Source organism: Osmerus eperlanus, chromosome 5 (genome assembly GCF_963692335.1).
Source record: "Osmerus eperlanus chromosome 5, fOsmEpe2.1, whole genome shotgun sequence".
Lineage (NCBI taxonomy): Eukaryota > Metazoa > Chordata > Actinopteri > Osmeriformes > Osmeridae > Osmerus > Osmerus eperlanus.
The window spans coordinates 5,659,810-5,683,101 of NC_085022.1; the positions used below are offsets into that span (position 1 = coordinate 5,659,810).

At 49.5% G+C, this 23,292-nt stretch overlaps 1 protein-coding gene across 1 annotated transcript; it reads right to left on the reverse strand.

Annotated features, from left to right (window-relative positions):
• Window positions 1–10,864: 10,864 nt before the first annotated feature.
• Window positions 10,865–23,058, reverse strand: cfdp1 (craniofacial development protein 1). Its single transcript, XM_062461427.1, has 7 exons — window positions 22,586–23,058; window positions 22,093–22,219; window positions 21,531–21,765; window positions 21,236–21,366; window positions 20,775–20,906; window positions 12,926–13,084; window positions 10,865–11,313 (listed from the first exon to the last, which is right to left on the reverse strand). Exons 1-7 carry the CDS (start codon window positions 22,650–22,652, stop codon window positions 11,223–11,225), a joined length of 942 nt encoding a protein of 313 aa, XP_062317411.1. The 5' UTR covers window positions 22,653–23,058; the 3' UTR covers window positions 10,865–11,222.
• Between the last annotated feature and the right edge of the window lie 234 nt (window positions 23,059–23,292).

Consider the following 23,292-nt stretch of genomic DNA (forward strand, 5'->3'; position numbering starts at 1 on the left):
ATGTTTACTGATGAGCCGTGTGGTCTCCCTGGAGCCGCGCGCTAACACACCCACCTGCCCCACAGAGACGTGCTCTGCTGTTTACGGTGCATGTGTGGCTGCAGTCGTGGGGGTCACTCATAATCTTCCTCGCCTGACAATCTCGCAGAAAATCGGATTCTCATGGTGGAATCGGTGTTGACGCGAGGCTCTGGAGCGTAGTACCGCAGCAGAAGTGGAAAACCCAGTTTCTAAATCGATTTTCCCCCAGATCAAGCCTCTTTGTTGTGGCTAAACGACTTTCTTCCTTCCAAAGCCGCAGTAATGATGCGAGGAGTCCTTTCATAACCCCTCCCGGCCCAGCGTATAATCAACCCTGCCACTGGCCACTCGCTCTCGGAACGCTCTGGAAATCATCTGACGTTGGGATAACGTCGAGGCAGGCTCAAGGGGTGAGGCAGCAGGGGCGAGGCAGGCTCAAGAGGTGAGGCAGCAGGGGCGAGGCAGGCTCAAGAGGTGAGGCAGCAGGGGCGAGCCAGGCTCAAGGGGTGAGGCAGCAGGGGCGAGGCAGGCTCAAGGGGTGAGGCAGCAGGGGCGAGGCAGGCTCAAGTGGTGAGGCAGCAGGGGCGAGGGAGGCGGGGGGGAGGAGGAGGAGGCGGGGGAGGCGGGGGGGAAGAGGAGGAGGCGGGGGAGGCGGGGGGGAAGAGGAGGAGGCGGGGGAGGGGAGGGGAGGAAGGGAGGTCTGACTAAAGGTCAGTCCACTTCTGCCCTCGCTGAAATAGACTCTCCATTAAGGAAATATTTTTCTCTCTCTGTTGCCCTCTCCTCCTCCTCCTCCCCCTCCATGCACTCTTCCTCCTCCCCCTCCTCCTCCCACTCCCCCTCCTCCTCCTCCTCCTTGCACTCTTCCTACTCCTCCCCCTCCTCCTCCCCCTCCTCCTCCCCCTCCTCCTCCCACTGCCTCTCTCTGTCGCTTCCCGTCGAAGAAGTTTCTCTTTGCCCTCCTTGTCCTTTCTCTTTCCCTCTTCTCTCTTTCCCCGTTTTCATCTCAGGGTTTAGGGTCGGGGGTCAGGGGTCAGAAGGGCAGAAGACTAGGGCTGCCTACTGGAGTACTCTCACATCAGGGAGGAGAGATGGAGATTAGGGCTAAACGGCAGACAGAATGCAGAGAGAAAGAGAGAGGGAGAGAGGGAGAGATGGAGAGAGAGACAGACAGCGATAAAGAGATCCTCTGTCTAACTGTCCATCTCTAATTGCAGGGCCAAAACATAATAAGACTGCCATGACATGTCTATCACCATTAAATTCATGACGTCCTCACCCATTATCATAAATGCTGCAATCTGAACCCCTAACTGCATTCCTTCCCCAGGACAGTACTAGAGCACCTAGCCCAGACTGAGACAAGTGCTTACCCTTACAACCTTCACAGGATGCTCTAAACTGTTATAGGCTTCTATAAATCGTTATAATCTGTCATAATCCTCCAATCTCCTGATCGTTCCCACATGGCTGATGCATGTTAATCTATTATTCATGGGCAAGACGCTCTGGGAGATGTAGTGTTAGTAGGAGCAGCATCTGTAACCTTCACGCCAGAAGCTGATCAAAATGTGCCTATACACACAGGGCTAGAATGCAGCAAGACCACGGCTAGACTAAGGATAGTGCACAGCTACAACATAGCTAGAACGTGGTAAGAACACAGCTGGAACATAGCAAAAACATGGCAAGAACACAGCTGGAAAGTACATTACAGGCTTTTCACCAGAGATTACAGTCTGGTGTGATTACTTACTAGCATGACGGTATTGGCGTCTGGGTTGGTCTGTGTGTGTGTGTGTGTGTGTGTGTGCGGGTGTGTGTGTGCGGGTGTGTGTGTGTGTGGGTGTGTGTGCGGGTGTGTGTGCGGGTGTGTGTGTGCCCTCCTGTTGAGGGTCATCAGAGGGGTTTAGAGCCGGGCAGATTAGGACCGTACCAAGATCAGTGTGAGGGCTTCCTGATAAACAGCACACAGCTGAGAGCACTGGGATGCTGTTCTCCCCTCCTTCCACCCTCCCTCCCTCCATTCCCCCCCAGTCTCTCATTTACATCCTTCCACATTCTTCTCTGTCATTCCCTGATCCCCCTCCATCTCATTCTCCTCCCCACTCATCCTCCTTCCCCATCCCCCCTTTATCCTTCCTCTCCCTGTCCTACACCCTCCCCCCCCTCCCTCCCTTGCTCTCTGGTTGACCCTGTCACCAGCGATCCCTCGTCATCCTGCCAACCGCTTTGCAATTCAGATGATGATCAATCCAGCCGAATCGACTGGCCAACCGGGAGCTAGTGTCCACGCAGGCCCACCCCCAGCCATCCCCACCCCCAGCCATCCCCACCCCCAGTCCCACCCGCCGAGCACTGGCGGCGAGGCGGAGGCAGTAAGTCTCCCGCCGCCGAGATCGATGGGCGGCCATTAACGCTGCAACATCGCAGATCAGACGGCTGATTTAGAAGGGCTGGGACAGTCTGGCACAGGGGAGAGACCAGACACATGCCTTCAAACACACATGCACACACTCACACTTACACACACACACACTGGGGACATGGAACAATACGCCTTCACACCCACATACACAGCGGACACAGACATACACACCTTCACACACACACACACACACACACACATGCACACACTCAGACATACACACAGGGGACATGGAACAACACACCTTCACACACACACACACACACACACAACGGACACAGACACACACCTTCACACACACATACACACACTGGGGACATGGCCAGACGCATACCTTTACACACTCCTTCACACACGCACATATCAATTTTGTGTCTCGATTCCACTACATCACCCCAGGAAGGTTTCGACCAGGGTATTCAACCATGCGTTTCCCTGTTAGCTGACTCAAGCCGCTACTGTAGCACAGGGACGCCACGAGAACCGAGGGCCATGTAAACAGCCTGCATACCTGGGATCTATTCCAGAGTAGTGTTAGTGATCCGGAGGATGGATTTCAGCCACTCCATCTCCGTAGCACACAGCAGCTAGGTCCTTTATGTTGCGTCTGGTGCTGAATATCTACCGTGTATACATACTATACGTACGTGTATGTATCTATAGCGTATATGTGTTTATACACTAGATGTGAAACCCGACAGAAAGACAAGCCGTCTCACGAGGTGGCAGATAGAAAAAAAGTAGGAAAGGAAAGGGCTGAAGAAGGGACAGGAGAGAAGGAGGTGTAAGAATGAAAGAGTTGGCAAGTAAGACAGGATGGGAGCGAGAAGGAAAAACAAGACATCCAGAGATGGAGGGAGGGAGAGAGAGAGAGAGCCGCCAGAGAAGACTGTGTGTACAGTCACCAGAGAGAGCCGAGAGAATAAATAAGAACAACACAATCCCGGCTGCTACTGCTGCTGCGCAGTCGCACACACACACACATGTTGTACGCAGGCAGGCACACGCGCACACAGGCGGGCACGCACTTGCATTCACACATAAACACACGCGCACACAAACACTCATGCACGCACACACACTTGATACTAGGAGAACATTCGAGTACAGTACAGTGACATAGAGATTGATGGAAGCACAGCAAAGGAATGCAGGGTTATCCTGTCCTAGCTCCATGACTCCCAATTATCATAGCTCACATAGCACTGACCCTCCCCCACACACACACACACACACAGCACATCAACATGCTTCTTCTTCTAGAACACACGTACGCACCCCATCCAACACTCCATCTTCCTTCAGGACAAACTCCTCTCTTTATCTCCTTCTCTCTCGTCTCTCAGACACACACACACACACACGCACACATGCACACACAAACACATACACACACATGAACACACATACATACACACACACAAATGTCTACACACATACACAGAAATCTACACACACAGTCTCTAGGCAGAAGCAGCAGAATGAATGAGCAGATTCTTGTGGGACCATTACAGCAGGAATGTTCTGGCATGCAGAGACAGCTCTCCTACTCTGTGTTCTGGGAGAGGGAGGACGAGGAGCGGTGTACATGAACACACACGCACACACACACAGTTTAAACGCCCAAAATCCATAGAACCACATGATTGACAAAAAGCAATCAATGCGTTGGTATAGCTAAAGATGGGAGGAGGAGGGTGTGACAGACTCAAACATCATATCAACGGCCTGTCTTTGGTCGGGATAGCTGTCAGTCTAGGTCGCTCACTGACTGACTGACTGATTTGTTGTCTGACTGGGACCTGATGGTATGTTTAGTCTACTCTATAAGGAATGAGACACACTGAGGTATAAATATTAATGCCTACATTGATATTCATATTTCTACCTGCCGCTGTTTGTAGTGCAAATATTATCACTTTTGCTGAGCTGTCTGCTGCAAACAAATGGAGCTGTCATCCAACTGCTGGATTAAGATGCTGCCGTGAGTGTGTACGTGTGTGTGTACAAGGTGTTACGCGTTGACTGTATGCGTGTGTACGAGGTGTGTGTGTTTGTGTCTGTGTGTATGTGGCACGGTGGTGCTTTCCCTCTAAACACTGATAAAGAAAGCCTGAAATCTGCTGATAGCAGTCACAAGGGAGTATTGCGTGTGTGTGCGTGTATGTGTGCGTGTGTGTGCCTGTATGTCGGCGTGTGTGTGCCTGTGTGTGTGTGTGTGTGTGTGTGTGTGTATGTGTGTGTGTGGAAGTTAATTTGTGTTGCTGTGAGTGACTTGTGTGCCTGGTCAACAGACTGTAACACCGGCCTGATGGACAGGTGGATGGCCTTCTGTTGCCCAGGCAACCCTCCGGTGCAGCAGCGGTGTGAGAGGGGGATTCTGGGATGCAGGAGGGAGGGAGGTAGAAGGGAGGGAGGGGATCACCGGTCTGCATGCATGTATGTATAAGGCTCACGTGCACTCATGGAATATTACATGCATGAGTTGCCGACTGTACATGGAAATCGTAGGCGTGCATGCGGGTAACTGCACGCCCTTGTGAACCACACATAACGACCCATGTATATTTAAATACATTCATGATCACAATTTAAATGCATGCATTATTTAAGAGCTCACCCTAGGCTGTGTATGTTCTAGTTTGGTCTTTTCAACTGTGTTTACTGTGCTCCCCAGCTGTGTGTTCAGGACTGAGAATGGAGCTGACCTTGACATCCACCAGGGTGACTTCCACAGATCAAACTTGACGGATAACCTGCATATCAGCAGGAACACCGCAAACTGTTGAACTGTGGGATTTGTGAACATTCTTTCTTTCAAAATTTGAATCCAATAACCACAACATTAAAACCGTAGATATACAACATGGCCTTAGAAAGGGTTTGGCCTTTGGTGTCCAATACACCGAGGCCAGAGCAGATCCCTAAATACACACACTCAACGTGACTGGAGAAAGAGATGGATCATCTGTATTGATCTGCGTGCTACAGTAAATCTCAGGACAATGTCAGATGGAGGACTGAGATTGACAGTAGGATGGGGTAGGACCCTCCAGAGTAAATCAGGATGGGGGTAGGACCCTCCAGAGTAGATCAGGATGGGGTAGGACCCTCCAGAGTAAATCAGGATGGGGGTAGGACCCTCCAGAGTAGATCAGGATGGGGTAGGACCCTCCAGAGTAGATCAGGATGGGGTAGGACCCTCCAGAGTAGATTAGGATGGGGGGAGGACCCTCCAGAGTAGATCAGGATGGGGGTAGGACCCTCCAGAGTAGATCAGGATGGGGTAGGACCCTCCAGAGTAGATTAGGATGGGGGTAGGACCCTCCAGAGTAGATCAGGATGGGGGTAGGACCCTCCAGAGTAGATCAGGATGGGGTAGGACCCTCCAGAGTAGATCAGGATGGGGGTAGGACCCTCCAGAGTAGATCAGGATGGGGGTAAGACCCTCCAGAGTAGATCAGGATGGGGGTAGGACCCTCCAGAGTAGATCAGGATGGGGTAGGACCCTCCAGAGTAGATCAGGATGGGGTAGGACCCTCCAGAGTAAATCAGGATGGGGGTAGGACCCTCCAGAGTAGATCAGGATGGGGGTAGGACCCTCCAGAGTAAATCAGGATGGGGTAGGACCCTCCAGAGTAGATTAGGATGGGGGTAGGACCCTCCAGAGTAGATTAGGATGGGGGTAGGACCCTCCAGAGTAGATCAGGATGGGGTAGGACCCTCCAGAGTAGATCAGGAGGACAACAGCAGGTTTCTCGTCCCAGGTCTACTGCTCTAATTGCTGTCAGAGATCTACTGTGTCCACCAACCCTGTCCTCCTGAGAGACAGCTGCTGTCAGAGATCTACTGTGTCCACCAACCCTGTCCTCCTGAGAGACAGCTGCTGTCAGAGATCTACTGTGTCCACCAACCCTGTCCTCCTGAGAGACAGCTGCTGTCAGAGATCTACTGTTTCCACCAACCCTGTCCTCCTGAGAGACAGTTGCTGTCAGAGATCTACTGTGTCCACCAACCCTGTCCTCCTGAGAGACAGCTGCTGTCAGAGATCTACTGTGTCCACCAACCCTGTCCTCCTGAGAGATAGCTGCTGTCAGAGATCTACTGTGTCCACCAACCCTGTCCTCCTGAGAGACAGCTGCTGTCAGAGATCTACTGTGTCCACCAACCCTGTCCTCCTGAGAGACAGCTGCTGTCAGAGATCTACTGTGTCCACCAACCCTGTCCTCCTGAGAGACAGCTGCTGTCAGAGATCTACTGTGTCCACCAACCCTGTCCTCCTGAGAGACAGCTGCTGTCAGAGATCTACTGTTTCCACCAACCCTGTCCTCCTGAGAGACAGTTGCTGTCAGAGATCTACTGTGTCCACCAACCCTGTCCTCCTGAGAGACAGCTATTTGTGTCCCCTGTAGTGGACCGGTTGGTTTGGGTCTGGTAACTCTGCAACCTTACCTCCCTTTGTATTTATTTATTTTGTCCAACTGAGACAACCTGGGCTTTCAGATGATGTCATACGTGTGAAGGACCTCATTCTAGTTACGGTAGTTTTGTTGTTGTTGTTGTTAACTTTTAATTTATATAAGTTATAGATGTGTAATCGATGTGTAATAAAAACAAATTAGAAATATATGTTGTTGCGACATCTATTTTCCATCTTGTGTTCTAGACAAATATCCAAACACGTCAGTCATGTGAAACGTTAACATGTTTTCATGGGTATCAGGTGGCTAGACTGTTCCTGGTCTTGTTTGCAGGACGTTTCTCTGGAGACCTCCCCCCCTCCGCTGGACGAACCACTTCCTAGACGTCTCAGTCTGACGTCCGTCTGACGCCAGTGGCAACCAGGTGAGAGGTATCAGAGAGCGTCGCCATGGCGACAAGGGCCGGTGCGGCCCGAACGAAGCTGATGATGATGCTCGTCATCCAGAGGACAGCTGTCGCCATGGAGCATCATGGGAACGCCAGTCTGCCAGCAGTTTCTCTCTCTTTCCCTCTCTCTCTCTTTCTCCCTCTTTCTCCCTCTCACTCTCTTTCTCCCTCTCTACCTTTATCCCTCTCTTTTTGGTAAACTGCTCAGCTGGAAATCTGGCGCTAGGAACAAACTGTACACACACACACACATACACACACGATATCTACACATTCAAACAGCCCAAGACAAACATAAAGGTGAAGCCACAGCCGGCAGGCTGTGAGGGACTGATTAAACATTCACACCTGTTCATGGGGACAGGCAGTACAGCTGGCCAGCCACAACATACACACAGGACTAGAACTCTACACACACACACACAAACATACACTAGACACACAGCACTACAACTCTACACACACACATACATACAGCACTAGAACTAGACACACATACAGTCACAGCAGTAGACACACACCACACTACAACTCTAGATAGCCACAACACACAGACAGACAGACACACAGAATAACTGACTGACTGAAATATGTTTTGTTTATATCATAAAGGGAACAATTTTGCAATCTTAATATCCATCTCTCTGCGTCTCTCCAGCTCCCTCACACACACACACACCATACATGTTCCAGCCTGTTTCTCCAGATAGCTTTGAGCAGGAGTCAGGATGGTGGAGCATGCCAGCATTAACAGTACATAGCCTGTCCAAGGTCTCAGTCTGCTGGATTCTGCTTCTCCACACACACACACACACAACACACACAGCCCAGCACACACACACTCCAACACAAACAACCCACACACACACTCCAACACACTCAACCCACACACACTCCAACACATTTAACCCTATACACACAACCCACACGCGCTCCAATACACACAATCCAACACATGAACCAAACACACAATCCGACGCACACTGCTCAACACACACTGCAACTTAACATACGCGGTTTATCACACAACACCCAGTACCAGATCACTACAGAATTAGAGCAGGCTATTCAACTTCAGCCCCATGAGTGTCAAATGGCTCATCTGACACACCCTAACATTTTGATTGTTAACTATGTATGATATAAGTAACATTACATACCATTTAAAGCTGGCTCTGTAATAAGCAGTAGGCAGTTGTAACAATGTTGTGATACATGTCACTCAGCAGTATCCTAATTTAGTCATGTTTTTATAATTGTAGGGCCACAAGAGGACTTTTTACATTCAAATTATACTGTAGCCAACTATGCCTTTGGCTATGATTACTGGGTGTTCTATTTTGTGTGACTATTTCACAGACAAACAAAGTTGTTTTTCAACGCAAGTCTGTTTTTCACAAATCAAATAAACAAAGTTACATACAAGATATAATAAGTTCAGCGTCCTGGTACAGCTGGCGGCTTCAGTGCTGCATGTCACAGTCTCGAGAGCCCTGCATGTGCGCGTCAGAGCGCGTTCACGGAGCGGGAACGATTTTTATTTTTTTAAGCACCATCGATTTAAATGTAGAATGTTAAATTGAGATCAATCGGAGTGTCACTGAACCTAACGTTCCGAATCAGGGTTCACCGCCTTATATTTCCAATTTCACGGGCACCGAAAGACAACGGTTGGGTGGCCGAGAGAATGGGTTATGCTGCATCCTCGACCACACACTGCTGTTCAATGACTCCAAAGTTTATATCTGAAAATCACGCACACCTGGCGATATGGCTGCATTAACCTACATTATGGAAGTAACGTAATCTTTAAATCACACTTACCGGGACTGACATCTTGTTCTATGACTGAGCAAGCGAGCTGTCCTATAGACTACGCTTCCTGGCAATGAAGCTCCGAGTTACAGTAGCCGTTCTCTGGATCACAGGGCTACTTCTGTCACCAGGAAAAAACAACGTTTCTCTTCTTTTTTTCCTCGGTGTCTTTACTCCATGCTGAAGCTTTCCCGATAGAATTCCTCTCCGTCCTTGTCCGTTGTCCGATCAGGGGGCTGTGGGCTGGTACTGCTGAATGTTGCGAATATGGTGGGGTTTTCCAAGCTAGGAGTAGCCCACCAAAAGCGACGCAGTCCACCTCATATGAGCGGCCACCGCTCCGAGTCTTCTATATTGCTGTCAACCTACCCTCCTCTCCTCTTTCTCTCCTTCACAGCAAATATAAAACCTCTCCCAGTAGCCTACTCTAACGTATGGGAAACTAGTAAATGTGTATTTAAGATTCTATCAACGACTCGGAAAGAGAATGTTTCGCATTGAGCGCCAATAAGAATAAAAAATCTTTCCTCTCTAGTCTTGCGGCTGCGCGTGCGGCTGCTGCTAGACCTCTGCTCGCTCTGCCGTTCTAACGGAATCATCAAGTTTGGCTTAAAGGGATGGTCTCCGTTCCTTCGTCCTAAGATGACGAGTGTGTAACATACAGATGTTTTCTCGACAATCTGTTTGTTTTCGGATCAAACTTGTCAACGGATGCGTTCCATTCACTTCAAAGGGATGAAGTGTTTTTGAAATCGTGATTTGGTGACGGTTCCTAAAGATTGCAGTTTAAAGGGGATGTCAGGAATTCGTGTCGGATGGATCGCCTACATGACTGCCCTCTGCACATGCTCCCACAGTCCACAGAATCGATGGAATCGAAAAGAAAACGGTCAAGTTACTCTGAGCCGGGACTGTGTGAAGTTTGACAGATTGTGTGGGTCTTGATATTGTCCCTGAGGTGCGCAGTGGTAGAGGAGGTGAGAGGGGATTATGGAGGGAGTAGGGAAGTAGAGATTAAATGAGAGGGCGTTATATATATGCACCAGGCAGGGGAGAGGTATGAACGGTATTTGTTGCTTCTGAGGGGCTCAGTGTGAGATTGTTTATAATTATCCTGCCAACCGTTGGGGCTATATCCTACACACACACATGCCATACACACACATATACACACACAGGCTCCAGCTTAGTGTGAAGGCTTCAGGACAGATGACAGACAGCTCCAAATGCCTAAGAGTAACAAAGTCAGACAGACAGGCAGACAGGAAGGCAGGCAGGCAGGCAGGCAGACACACACACAGACATGTCAGTTCATCAGGTCACCTACACAGAAGATGAAATACTAATATTAACGAGTGTCTGAATATAAAGCAGATCCTCTACATAGTTCAAGTGTGTATGAGGTTTTATGCTATATATAGAGACACAGAGGGAGAGGGATAGAGAGAGGGAGAGACAGAGAGAGAGAGAGGGATAGAGAGAGAGGGCAGGAGTGCAGAAGCAGTTGAATAAAGATGAGGATGACTAGTCCTCCGAGTCCTTGTGAGCACCCTGAGTGTGTGAATGAGTGAGACTAAGTGCCTGGGAGCGGCTGCGTGTGTGTGTGTCAGCGTGTGTGTGTGTGGGCTAAGAATAGCAGGTCAGCATCAACTGCTCCATACATCAACAACAGCTTGTCTCCATTCTTGCACAGAGAAGATGTGCAACAACAAAGCAAAAAACACAGTAAAGTACAAAACACAGTGAGTTTATTCAACGTATTCCAGAATCTCCTGTCACTGAAACAGTCAGGGGCCAGCATGACATCAACAAAATAACAGAAAGAAACTCTTTGCTGCGACGTTATAATAACTCACACAAGCCAGGAGGCCTTTCATTAGAAAACCACCACTAAAAATACAGCTCCACAAATCGACTGCCCAGTCATGAATGAGTGTGTGGGTGTGTGTGTGTGTGTGTGTGTGAAAGATTGAGTGTGTGAGTGTATGTGAAAGATTGAGTGAGTGTGTGAATGTATGAAAGATTGAGTGTGTGTAAAAGATTGTGTGAAAGTATAAGTGTGTGAGTGATGCTCCCATCTGTCGACTGGTCATCGTTTCATGTTGCCGAGTCGTACTTTCTTCTCCTGCTCAAACTGGCGTTGGTCCACTCTCTCAAGGAAATTCTTCCTCTCCACGTAGCTGAAGACACACACAGGAATAACTATCAGTAACATCACACACACACACGCTGAACATAAACACACACGGTTCTGCATTCGTTCCCTGTACTGTTGGGTGTACTGGGTGAGAATATCCATGGCTGGTCCTAGTCTCTTTCTGTCAGGAAAGAAATTGTCTCTCTGTGTACGTGTTTTGTTTGCGCGTGTGTGTGTGGGGGGGTACTGACTATGTTACAGTGCCCCCCCCCCCCCCCCCCCACCAGGTGTTACAGGCTGCAGATATACTAAACAGTTCTTTACCACCATGTTACACAACCTTCTGCTTTAGAGTCCCAGTCAAGGTGCAGGTATCCAGTTCAGGTTAAACACCACATCACCTCTCCCTCCTCCAACGCCACCATCAGCCCTTTCTCCCCCTCCTTCCTCCCTCCCCATCTCTTTCTCTACCTCCTCCTCCCTCTCCATCTCCCTCCCTCCCCCTCCCTCAGCCCAGGCCCTCCTCCCCTGTGGGAGCCTAGATCCTGGGTAGAGCCTCCGGGCGTGGTCCCTCTCTGGTCTGAGGGCTCTGCGGCTCCATGTGTGGCCCAGCCAACCTCAGCCAACCCCAGCCCGGCTCTCCTCCTTCTCCACCCAGCCCAGCCCAACCCAACCCAGGCCTGGCTGCCTCCTTCAATCCTCCTCACAGTGAAGATGTAGTAGACTCTCCCAGGCCCCAGGGCTACTGCACCAACACTCTCCCATCCCTCCCTCCCTCCTTCCCTCCCACCAATTAGTTAGCCGCATTTCTCCTCGTCTTAGAAAGATAGATACAGGCACAGGGAGATAGTTAAAAAGGAAGAGAGAGAGAGAGAGAGAGAGAGAGAGAGAGAGAGAGAGAGAGAGAGAGAGAGAGTGAGTGAGAGAGGATAGAGAGAGAGTGTGAGAGAGAGAGGTTAGAGAGACAGAGAGAGAGATATGTGATGGTAGCTGGGAGGTTCAGTGAGACAGTCCCCCAGATTTCCAGCAGATCCTTGATCTCCAGTCTGTAATCTGGTAGCTATATTCTACTGGGCCCTCACCACACATCCTTTATGTCGAACAAACATGACCACGTTACACTGGCTTCTGTGTGTGTGTGTGTGTGTGTACGTGCGTGTGATATCGCTTTCTGTCAGGAGGCCCTCAGCACTCTGCAATGACGGGGTTAATTAATCAGTCGAACATTACCGGGGTTGCCCCTAGCGACGGGCAATGATGTCACACTAGATTAGAATCTTCTGGGGAGTGTGACCCCCCCCCTTTTCCTCTACCCCTTCTCCTCCTCCTCTCCCCTCCTCTCTCACCTCCTCCTCCCTAAACCTACCAGTTTTCCATTCCAATTTCTTCTCCATATAATTGTGCTCCTCCATAGTCTCCCCTCTCCTTCCTCAGAAGCCAGGGTTTATGATCCACTTTACAGCACTCCCACATCTTTCATCTCCCCCCTCTCCTCCCTCCTCTACCCCTCTCCTCCTTTTACTCCCCCCTCTCCCTCCTTCTCACCCCCTCAACAAATCGGAGTCACACACACACACACAGAGATGAACACGCACGCACACACACAGATTAACACACACAAAGAGATAAACACACACACAGCCACCCATCCTCACCCCTCCTTTCCCCGGTTGTGTATGGCCAGCTCGTCTCCGATGCCCTCCTCGGTCTTGAACGAATCCCAGTCCATCTTGGACTTCTCCAGGGTGGACATCTTCTGCTTCTTGGCCCCCAGGCGGTTCAGGATGCTGCCCATGCCCACGGGGCGCTTTGCACTGTGGGCATAAACAGATAGAACGGTTACCCTGGGGGACAGATAGAACGGTTACCCTGGGAAACAGATAGAGCTGTTGCCCTGGAGGACACATAGAGCTGTTACCCTGGGGCACAGATAGAACGGTTACCCTGGGAAACAGATAGAGCTGTTGCCTAGAGGACAGATAGAGCTGTTGCCCTGGAGGACACATAGAGCTGTTACCCTGGGGGACAGATAGAACGGTTACCCTGGGAAACAGATAGAGGTGTTGCCTAGAGGACAGATAGAGCTGTTGCCCTCGAGGACACAGAGCTGTTCCCCTGAGGGACATCAACAAACGTCACCCTCCGGTGGAGGTAGGGGTAGCCAGGCTATGTAGGGGTGGAGCGTCAAGCTGGGTAAAGGGTGTGTGTGTGTGTGTGGGTGGGGGGTGGGGGGAGGGGGCAGTCCTGGGGTGGTGGGGTGTGTCGGGGGTCCAAGGACAGCACTTTCACGCTCAGGTGAGTCATGGTGCTGCTCCCCTCAAGAGGAACACTCTCCAAATGTGTTTCACAATCACCTCCCGCTCTTTCAGAGTGTGTGTTTGGACATGCACGCTTTTTTCGCAATTGGGGGAGGGATCGTGTGTGTGTACCAGTTGGGGAGGGATTGTGTGTGTGTGTGAGGAACAGAGGAAGGGTGTGTTTAACGAGGGCGTCTCCTATATCAAGGTTTCTGTGGATCTCCAGGAAAAGGAAGTGACACAGAAACCAAGGTCAGGAAAAGAAGACAAGGAACACACCCTTCTACACACACACACACACACACACACACACACACAGACACATCCTTCTACACACACAGACACATCCTTCTACACACACACAGACACATCCTTCTACACACACACACACACACACATCCTTCTACACACACACAGACACATCCTTCTACACACACACAGACACATCCTTCTACACACACACATACTTCTATACGCACACACACAGACATGCATACACACAGACACCCACATAGACACATGCAGACTTACACCCTTCTACACACACACACACACACACACACACACAATCTCCTGGAGCAGTCTCATAACGAGCCTGTTTATATTGAGTTCTAGACCATTGAGAATGTGTTACAACAAGCTGCTGCTAATCTAATGTTCCGTAACAGACTGACTATAAAACACACACACACCAATCCTGCTGTAGCTACCAGACATTACTTACTACTGGGGTGTTTGGAAATTGTGTGTTTAGATGCCCCTCGGAATAATTTCTGATAATTTTACAATTTTCTCTCTACACAAACACACCAGTTTGTCTCCTGTCCCATTAGCCACAGGCACATACAGTCACACACAGCCCTGATAACTATTATACACTCATAATCTTGTTCGCACACACACACATATATATATATAAATAGTGCCAGTACCAATTAAGAGGGCTGTTAAAGCACCAGACTGACAGTGTAAAGCCTAATAGCGGGTCTTGGCAGGCTGCGAGGCGAACAACCTTTGCCCAGGTTAGAGCTCAGCCCTCTGGTCAGGAGATCACCCGCTGCCCTGGCTGCACGGCCTACCCTGGGAACTCCCAGCACACTCTTCCTCACAGATGCCACCTGGTCCGTATGGACAGTGTGTGTATTGTTAATGCTGGATTGGTTTATTTGCTGGTTCATGTCTCCCATGACGACAGCCATGTATGGCTACACGCATGCAGACTGGCTGCTAACACACCACGGAACGGCACACACATACACCAGGGTTTCCCACAGCACTTTTCAGTTAAGGCGGCCGCCTAAGCAACACACGCCTGTCGCCTTAACTACGTCGTCCCAAAAAATAAATGAAAAAATAGCGGAAAAGAAAACAGTGATATCCGCGGTTGTCCTGTTTTCTCCCTTCCATTCCAAACCGTGACCAACGCCAGTCTCCCTTCTCTGCAGAACGTATTAGTCTATCGCACAAACTAGCCCCCCCCCCGGTCTGATGGCAAACCCCACCCTACCGCCTTAACTAACACATTTTCTGCGGGAAACGCTGCACACACACAAAACATGCAATACAGTAGAGATTCTGTGTGGAAGTTGAGTTCTAGTTCTACAGCACAGACACAAGCAGATTATGAAGACTCCCTCCTGTTCCATCTTCACTCCATCTCTCCTTCTCTCTCTCCATCCAACCCCGTCTCCCCCACCTTCTCTCCAGCCAGTCCTGCCCCCCCCCCTGCCCTCTCCCTCCCCTCTTCCTCCTCATCCTCCCTCTCTCTAGTCCAGAAGCAGGACAGTCTCAGGTGACTGAAGTGATGCCAAGACGACCTCTGCCAAGCCTCCCTGGCTTGTAGGCCAGGATGTCTCTATCCATCAACACTCCTCCCTTTCTCTGCCCTGCATCTCCGTCCATCTCTCCATCTGTCCTCCCTCTGCCCTCTTCTTCAAAGCCTGGCCCAGCCCAGCCAGCCCAGCCAGGAATGTTCGCACAGGGGGCGGGTACCCCAGCACCACGGCCACGCCCCCAACCGCCTGACTGACAGCAGGGTGGAAGGAGTATACCGACAGCACCTGGAGAGAAGCTGAGGCAAACTGCTAGGGGGCCTGGGTTTGAATCCTGCTCAGGCCGTTTTTCGATTGCCCCCCCCCCCCCCTCTCCCTCCATTCCTGTCTCTCCAACTGTCCCATCAATGAAAAAAAGATTTAAAAAAAAATCTTGACAAACATTTGGGGATCCATCTGATCTCAGTCGGATGACTGGAGCTCGGAGGAACCCTAGATTTTTTGGGGTACTTTCTACATGCACTATTTGTTATAATGTCGCTATGTATGGATAAAAGCATCTGTTAAATGAATTAAATGTAGGTAACTGTACTAGAGCTAGCCATGGGTCCCAGTGTGCAGCTGCACCAGGGGGCCTGGTCTGGTTGTACCAGGCCAAACAACAACCCTTTAATCTTTCCTCTCTTCCATTTCTCCTTTCCTCCAATCCATCTCTTTTCATGGTCTTTGAAACCACACACGCGGTTACCACGGAGATGTCCAAACACACCAACTTAACATGAAGAGTAAAACAGTCTGTAAATCCCAGGTGTGTGTGTACTGTACATGCGTGTGTGTGTGTGTGTGTGTGTTAGAGAGACTATAACCCATCTAAGATGGCTGACCCAGCAGAGCAGCTGGTTGAGTGTTCCTGTGTTTGAGTGTGTAATGAATAGCAATGTGTAAATGAACCATTCTGCTCCATCCAGACTATGTGTGAGAGTGTGTGTGTGTGTGTGTACATAGTATGTCACACGTGTGTGTGTGAGGAGTGGGAAAGTTCTCAGTGTCCCTGGGGAGAGTGAAGGGGCTCCAGATGTCTATCACTGGCAGGACGCACACGCACGCACACACTCACACACAGCTGTTCCCATACAGTCTTTGAGTATACACTCTGTGCTAATGACCAATAGAAAAGCATACTGCTCCCAACAGCTATGCCAACACATACACTCTGACACACACTAACTTGACTGGATGCCCCAGTTATTGAGAAAGACTGTAGGGAAATGTTCTGAATAGGGTGCAAAATGTTACGGTCGAACTGTACCTCTCCATCTCACACACGCACGCACGCACGCACACACGCACGCACACACGCACACACACACGCACACACACACGCACACACACACGCACACACACACACAGTGGTGGCTGCTGGTCTTTCAAATAGGGTAAGCTCCATTTCGGCTTGAATTTATTTTGCTAGTTCACTGGCTAGTTCACCCCTACGACACTAGCCTAGCCTACTGTATGAATGAATGTATGAACAATCTAACGAGACAATATTAAACTTGAAGGAAATGAGGGAATTAGGTTAAACTGAAACAAGGAATGTGGTGTATAATTGTATGAAATGTTTGATGAAAATTGGCTAGCAATTTCGCCAAGCAAATACCAAGAACTAGGTTGCAGCAGTTTGTCTTTCGACTACACTTGCAAAATCCGCGATGGGACTGATTCTAGCTGATTCTGAACGAACTCGTCTTAGAGATGAACGTGTTGTAATGCACTTAAAATGTTAACACAATAGTAAATATTTGACCATTAATCTTTTTGACATTTTAGGGGAAGCCGAGCTTCCCTTGCAGTCTTAGAGATCGCCACTGCCACACACACCATGAATGAAATGAGATATTAGATGCACCTCCTTCATTCAAGAGGCCCACAGAGGTTAACATGCATTACCTACCAAAACCCTTTCACACACTGTCATGCTCAGGCTTGCGTCCGAGCGCAAGAATACATGCAGACCTGGAAGTCTGACCTGTGTGGGTGGGAATGTGTGTGTACTTCTGTGTAACAACGCAGCAGGGTTATTTTTTGGCTCAAGAGGAGGGCTTTATAATTAGAGCGGCAGAAACAGGCCTCTGGGTTACACACATATGGAAACTATTAGCCTCCACGGACACACTGCCCTAGCCCTCTCCACCTCTCTCTCTCTTCCCCTCTTTCATTCCCTCCTTCGATCTCTTCCTTACGTCCTCTTTCGCTGCTCTCTCCATCTGCCTCTTGGTCTGTCTCCTTCTCTAAACATCCTCCTCCCTCTCTCCCAATTTTCCTCCCAATCTCCTTGTCGCTCTCTCCCCCCCTCTCCCTCCCTCCCCCTTTGTCTCTCTCTCTCCCTTCCTCTCACCCCCCCCCTTCCTTCCTCTCTTTGCTGGCCTCAGCCTCCGTCTCAGCTTCTCTCCATCCTTCTGATTCTGTGCCCCGTTCTTATCCCCCTCAGAAAGGTGGAATGAGGTCCCATAAATAAAGGAGACTAGCGGGAGAGTGCTGCCCCATATTTCCCCGCTCCCCCCTGTCCTCCTCAAACTGACACAGAGGAACATCTAAACACGCTCATCCTGCCTGCAGCACGCCACAGCAGAGAGCTGCTCTTTGTCTGACGTCTACACGCACACGCCACAAGTTCAAAGGGTTTATGAAGTCTGGGTGAGAAGTCTTACTCACAGATTCCCTCTGGAGGCGACTGGCTGGTGGTGCACACTCACAATTAAAAAGACAAATATTTGATCGATTAAATGACTGTCTTGTCTCACCCTGTCGGTCTGTGTAAATGTGTGTGTGTGTGTAATATTATTTAGCATGTTGTGTTTGTTTTGAAGATATATGATATGTTGTGTGTGTTCTCTACGGGGCAGTGAGGTAACACCACAGAGACAGAGAGGAATCAATCCACCAATCAGCAGCAGCTGTGGCCCTCCCTGGTCTAATGATCAATAACACTTAGCCTGGATCAGTACCCCCCCCACACACACACACACGGTTGCTCCATGTGTGGATAACTGTCATTTACACCAGAGAGAGAGTGAAAGGGTATGAAAGGAAAAGAGAGAAAGATAGACAGACAGGTGAGTAGAGATAGACAGACGAGGAGAGAGAGATAGACAGACAGGTGAGTAGAGATAGACAGACAGACGAGGAGAGAGAGATAGACAGACAGGTGAGTAGAGATAGACAGACAGACGAGGAGAGAGAGATAGACAGACAGGTGAGTAGAGATAGACAGACAGACAGACGAGGAGAGAGAGATAGACAGACAGGTGAGTAGAGATAGACAGACAGACGAGGAGAGAGAGATAGACAGACAGGTGAGTAGAGATAGACAGACAGACAGACGAGGAGAGAGAGATAGACAGACAGGTGAGTAGAGATAGACAGACAGACGAGGAGAGAGAGATAGACAGACAGGTGAGTAGAGATAGACAGACAGACAAATGAGGAGAGAGAGATAGACAGACAGGTGAGTAGAGATAGACAGACAGACGAGGAGAGAGAGATAGACAGACAGGTGAGTAGAGATAGACAGACAGACAGATGAGGAGAGAGAGATAGACAGACAGGTGAGTAGAGATAGACAGACAGATGGACAAGGAGAGATAGACAGACAGGTGAGTAGAGATAGACCGACAGGGTGAAAGAGAGAGAGAGAGATAGACAGACAGGGTAAGGGAGGGAGGGGGATTGGAATGAGAATCTAGCCTTTTCAGTCGGCAGTAATAAGAGTCAGCAGGTCCACATTAGGCTACAGAACAAGTGACTCTACATTAGCCTGGCAGAGCACAACGGATAGGTAGGTGTGTGTGTGTGTGTCTAAGAGTGGCTTCTGTTCTGTTACTGCCAGCTGTACTCAGTGTACAACAACCTTTGGAGGGGGGAGGGGTAGGGGGGGGGGCGGACTAGACCAAAAAAAAAGTAGGGACACCAATAAAACCAAAGAATGAGAGAGATGGGGAATGAACGAGGGAGGGGAAATAAAGTTGGGGGGGATTTGCAGAGAGAGAGAGAGGTGAACAGGATAGACTGAGGCAGCGAGGGAGAGAGATGGAAAGAGAGAACAGTGAGAACATGAAGGAGGGAGGATTGAGGAGGGCCACTGGAACGGTTTGAAGGCGGGAAATTCCTGACTGAAGATCTTCCCATAACTACCGTGGGCCTCTCTCAGAATATCAGTATTCACGCACGTACGTAACACGCACACACATAAACTAACTCACACACACAAATAAACAAAAGTATCAGTAGGCAGAGTCTCTCAAATCTGTTGGAAGTAAGAAAGTTAATGACCATAATGACTCAGAGTGTGTGTGTGTGTGTCTGTGTGTGTGTGTGAGATGAGGGAGCGCTGCTGATGGCTCCTTCCTGTTGTTGTGGGATATCCCCTCCCCCCATTCTCTATCTGCCCCTGAGGAAATGTCTCGGGATGCACAGTGCTTCCTGTGAGGGAAAGATGACTTCCTGTCCGGGAACAAGCTTCAGAGAAGGATGCGCTCGTCCTGCCGCCATTTAACACCATGGCAACAGAAACAAGACAGAAAAGCACACAGAGCTGTCACACACGCACGCGAACACGGACACACTCACGTCCAACAGCTACAACACAACCAGGACTACTGAACACGGACACACTCACGCCCACCAGCTACAACACAACCAGGACTACTGAACACAGACACACTCACGCCCACCAGCTACAACACAACCAGGACTACTGAACACGGACACACTCACACCCACCAGCTACAACACAAACAGGACTACTGAACACAGACACACTCACGCCCACCAGCTACAACACAAACAGGACTACTGAACACGGACACACTCACACCCACCAGCTACAACACAAACAGGACTACTGAACAGTCTTGTGGCAGATGTGGCAGAGGGATCCCAGGAAGACTTGTCCAACCAGCAGGCTGAACAACACATGGCACCCTCACGCTGGCAGGCATGGCCCGCACATGACACCAGACCTGGATTCACACACACAAGCATCCCGTTGCGAGTGTGTGTGTGTGTGTGTGTGTGTGTTTGTGTGTGGAGGGGAGAGTGGAGAGACAGGATCAAAGTGTCTGTGATGTAGGAGTCGTCAGAGAATCAATGAAGACAGACACCGCAGGATTACCCTCATGTCCTACATACAGCCTCTCTCTCTCTCCCCACACACACTCTCTCTACCCACATACACACACACACACTCTATACCCACCCACACACACACACACTCTCTCTATCCACACACTCTCTCCCCACACACACACATTCTCTGAACACTACACAAAAATGCCCTCTATGCACGCATACACTACGCGTATGAGTGAGTGAATAAGCGTGTGTTTGTGAGAGAGTGTGCGTGTGTGTGTGGTTGTGTGTGTGTGTGCAGGCACCTAGGTCCAGGAGCTGGGGGTCCAGGCAGTAGTCTGCTGGGGGGGGTGTCTTCCTCTGGGGAAGTCTCACTCTCCTGGGCCTTCAGAAAGCTCCTGGCCTCCTTGGAGTCTGCTGACACCTCTTTAGTCACCCTGGGGAGGGGAAAAGAGTGAGAAGGGGGAGGGGAGGGAGGGAGGGAGGGGTAAGAGGGAACACTGTCAGCCATGTTAACCTGACACTTGATGGATTATAACTGAAACATATCTTCATGTCCAGACAGATTCATCCACTACCGTGCTAGGCTAGTCCCACTTTTGTGGTTCCCACTTTTGTCATTTCCAGTCTGATGCAGTGGAGACCAACACAATATCAGTGGAGTACTGCTGCCCTCTCATGGCTAGAGATGGTATGTCTGGATGGAGCTGGTGTGAGTGTGTGTGCGTGTGTGTGCGTGTGTGTGCGTGCGTGTGCGTGTGCCTACCTGACTTCCTCTCCGGCAAAATCAAACACCTTGGTGATGGTGACCTTTGAAGCGACCTCTGGGGCTTTTAGCTCGGGTCGTTTCAGCCCTTCCGAGGTGGCAGTGGGCTGCTTCTCTTCGGAGGGAGAAGCCTTAGGGACACATGGTGACATTTTAACATTACCATTATGAATCTGTACTACCGTATTCCCTGGTGAATCCTGAGTTATTGTATTGTTTATTAACACTTTTAAACATGGTTGGTAGGTTTGAACAACTACTAGCAGCCAGAAGGACAGGGGATTTGACCTGCTACCTTTAGTATGTTGGAACTCTGGATTGCCGCAACTGGCGGTTTGGGTTTGGAACCCATGTCACTCAGGAAACTAGCCCACAGGTCATCAGATTTCTTCTGCTGCTTATCTTCCTCTGGTTCCTGATTGGCCCGGGCGGCCGGATGTCCAACCCCCTCCTCCTGCGATTCTCCCTCCTCCTCTGCTAGGCCAGCCTCCTCTCCCTCCTCTAACTTGAGACCTCCTTTCTTCCTCTTCCTAGCAGGGAGAGGGGGAAGAGGAGAGAGGTGGAGGGGAGGAGAGATCATCATTGGTCACACACATCCGGTCCTTTGCATAAATGACAGATACTAAAGTTGGCTAGATTGTGGGGTTATCTGATGACCAAGCCTGGTCACATCGTCATCCACCATCACATACCTGTGGTGACGGAACAGGAAGAGGGTCAGTCCAACTCTGGACTGTACTGCAGCACCGCCTACCTAACACCCTCTTATGTAAAAGCTACCACAGCTAAGGTACTAGGCTAGTAGGCTACTAGCTGGGACAGGGGGAACCCTAGAACAGCCACACGTCACTACCCACCTCACTCCCAGCTCTTTTCCCTTCTTCTTCTTCCCTTTCCTCTTCGTGATGTCATCCGACGCTTCGCCCCCCTCGAGCCCTTCCTCTTTAACACACTCGTTCATGTCATCCTCGCTCAGGTTATCGTCTGTCAGTTAAACATAATACACGCCAGGATGAGGTGCGGGGACTCTGTGCAGCCAACTCGTGACATCCCTGGACCCCCGTTTAAATACCCCAAATACATATACTGGTTGGGATGTTAGTGTGTTCGTACATAACTTAACAACAAAAAAGGCATTGTTCAAGTACATTCTGTGAGGGTTACACAAAATAAAAGACAAATGTTCATACATCATTCAAAAACCTGAACTGATGATGAGATATGGATAAGGAGGCATATCAGTTCCTGGCTCCACGTGAGCTTCTTCATGTATTGCATTAAATTCCCTCCCATCAGCAAAGGTACTCCTCTTTTGAGAGCTGACTGTGTTGTCCAGGTGCATACTCTTACCTGACGGAACATAGTCCGCGTCTTCATTGGAAGAATAACCGTCAGAATCATAATCTGAGTAGCTCATCTTCTTTCTCGAACAATGTAGCTAGCTACACCTACTTACAAACTGAGAACTTATTAGAGTAGCTAGCTAGTGAGCTACCTAACTAACATCACACAACACGCCGGTGTCGTTGACAGTACAAGGTTTGTCTTGCTAGCAGTCGCGTGGCAATTATTTCTCAGCAAGGCAGGCACGTAATCTCTACAAAATTAAAATTATTACGATGATATTCTATTGATATGTCCAATGTTGTAAATTTGAGCATACACACACTCGATGATAATGAAAATGCGTGTGGAATAGTCAGGCAACGAGATATGTTCCGTTCACCTGGTTTGGTACAAGGGGTAGTCCCAGTGGACGGGTTTCACTATTAAATCAATTGAATGGTCTAAGTGGACAAATCATCTCCGCCCATGTCAACGGATCTTTTAGTATAATTCGATCGTACCCAATCTGACCTATTGTATGCTTTCGCTTCCTCCTCCTATTGGCTACGGTAAGCCCGCAAGTACATACTACAAAACTAGTAGTATGGTAGTTGGTACGAAGAAAACGCATAAAATGAAAATTGTATTTCACCCTATACAACAGTATATTTGCAGTCATATAATAAAATACGATACGTTGACCTATTTACTAGTACGGTTAATATAAAGGT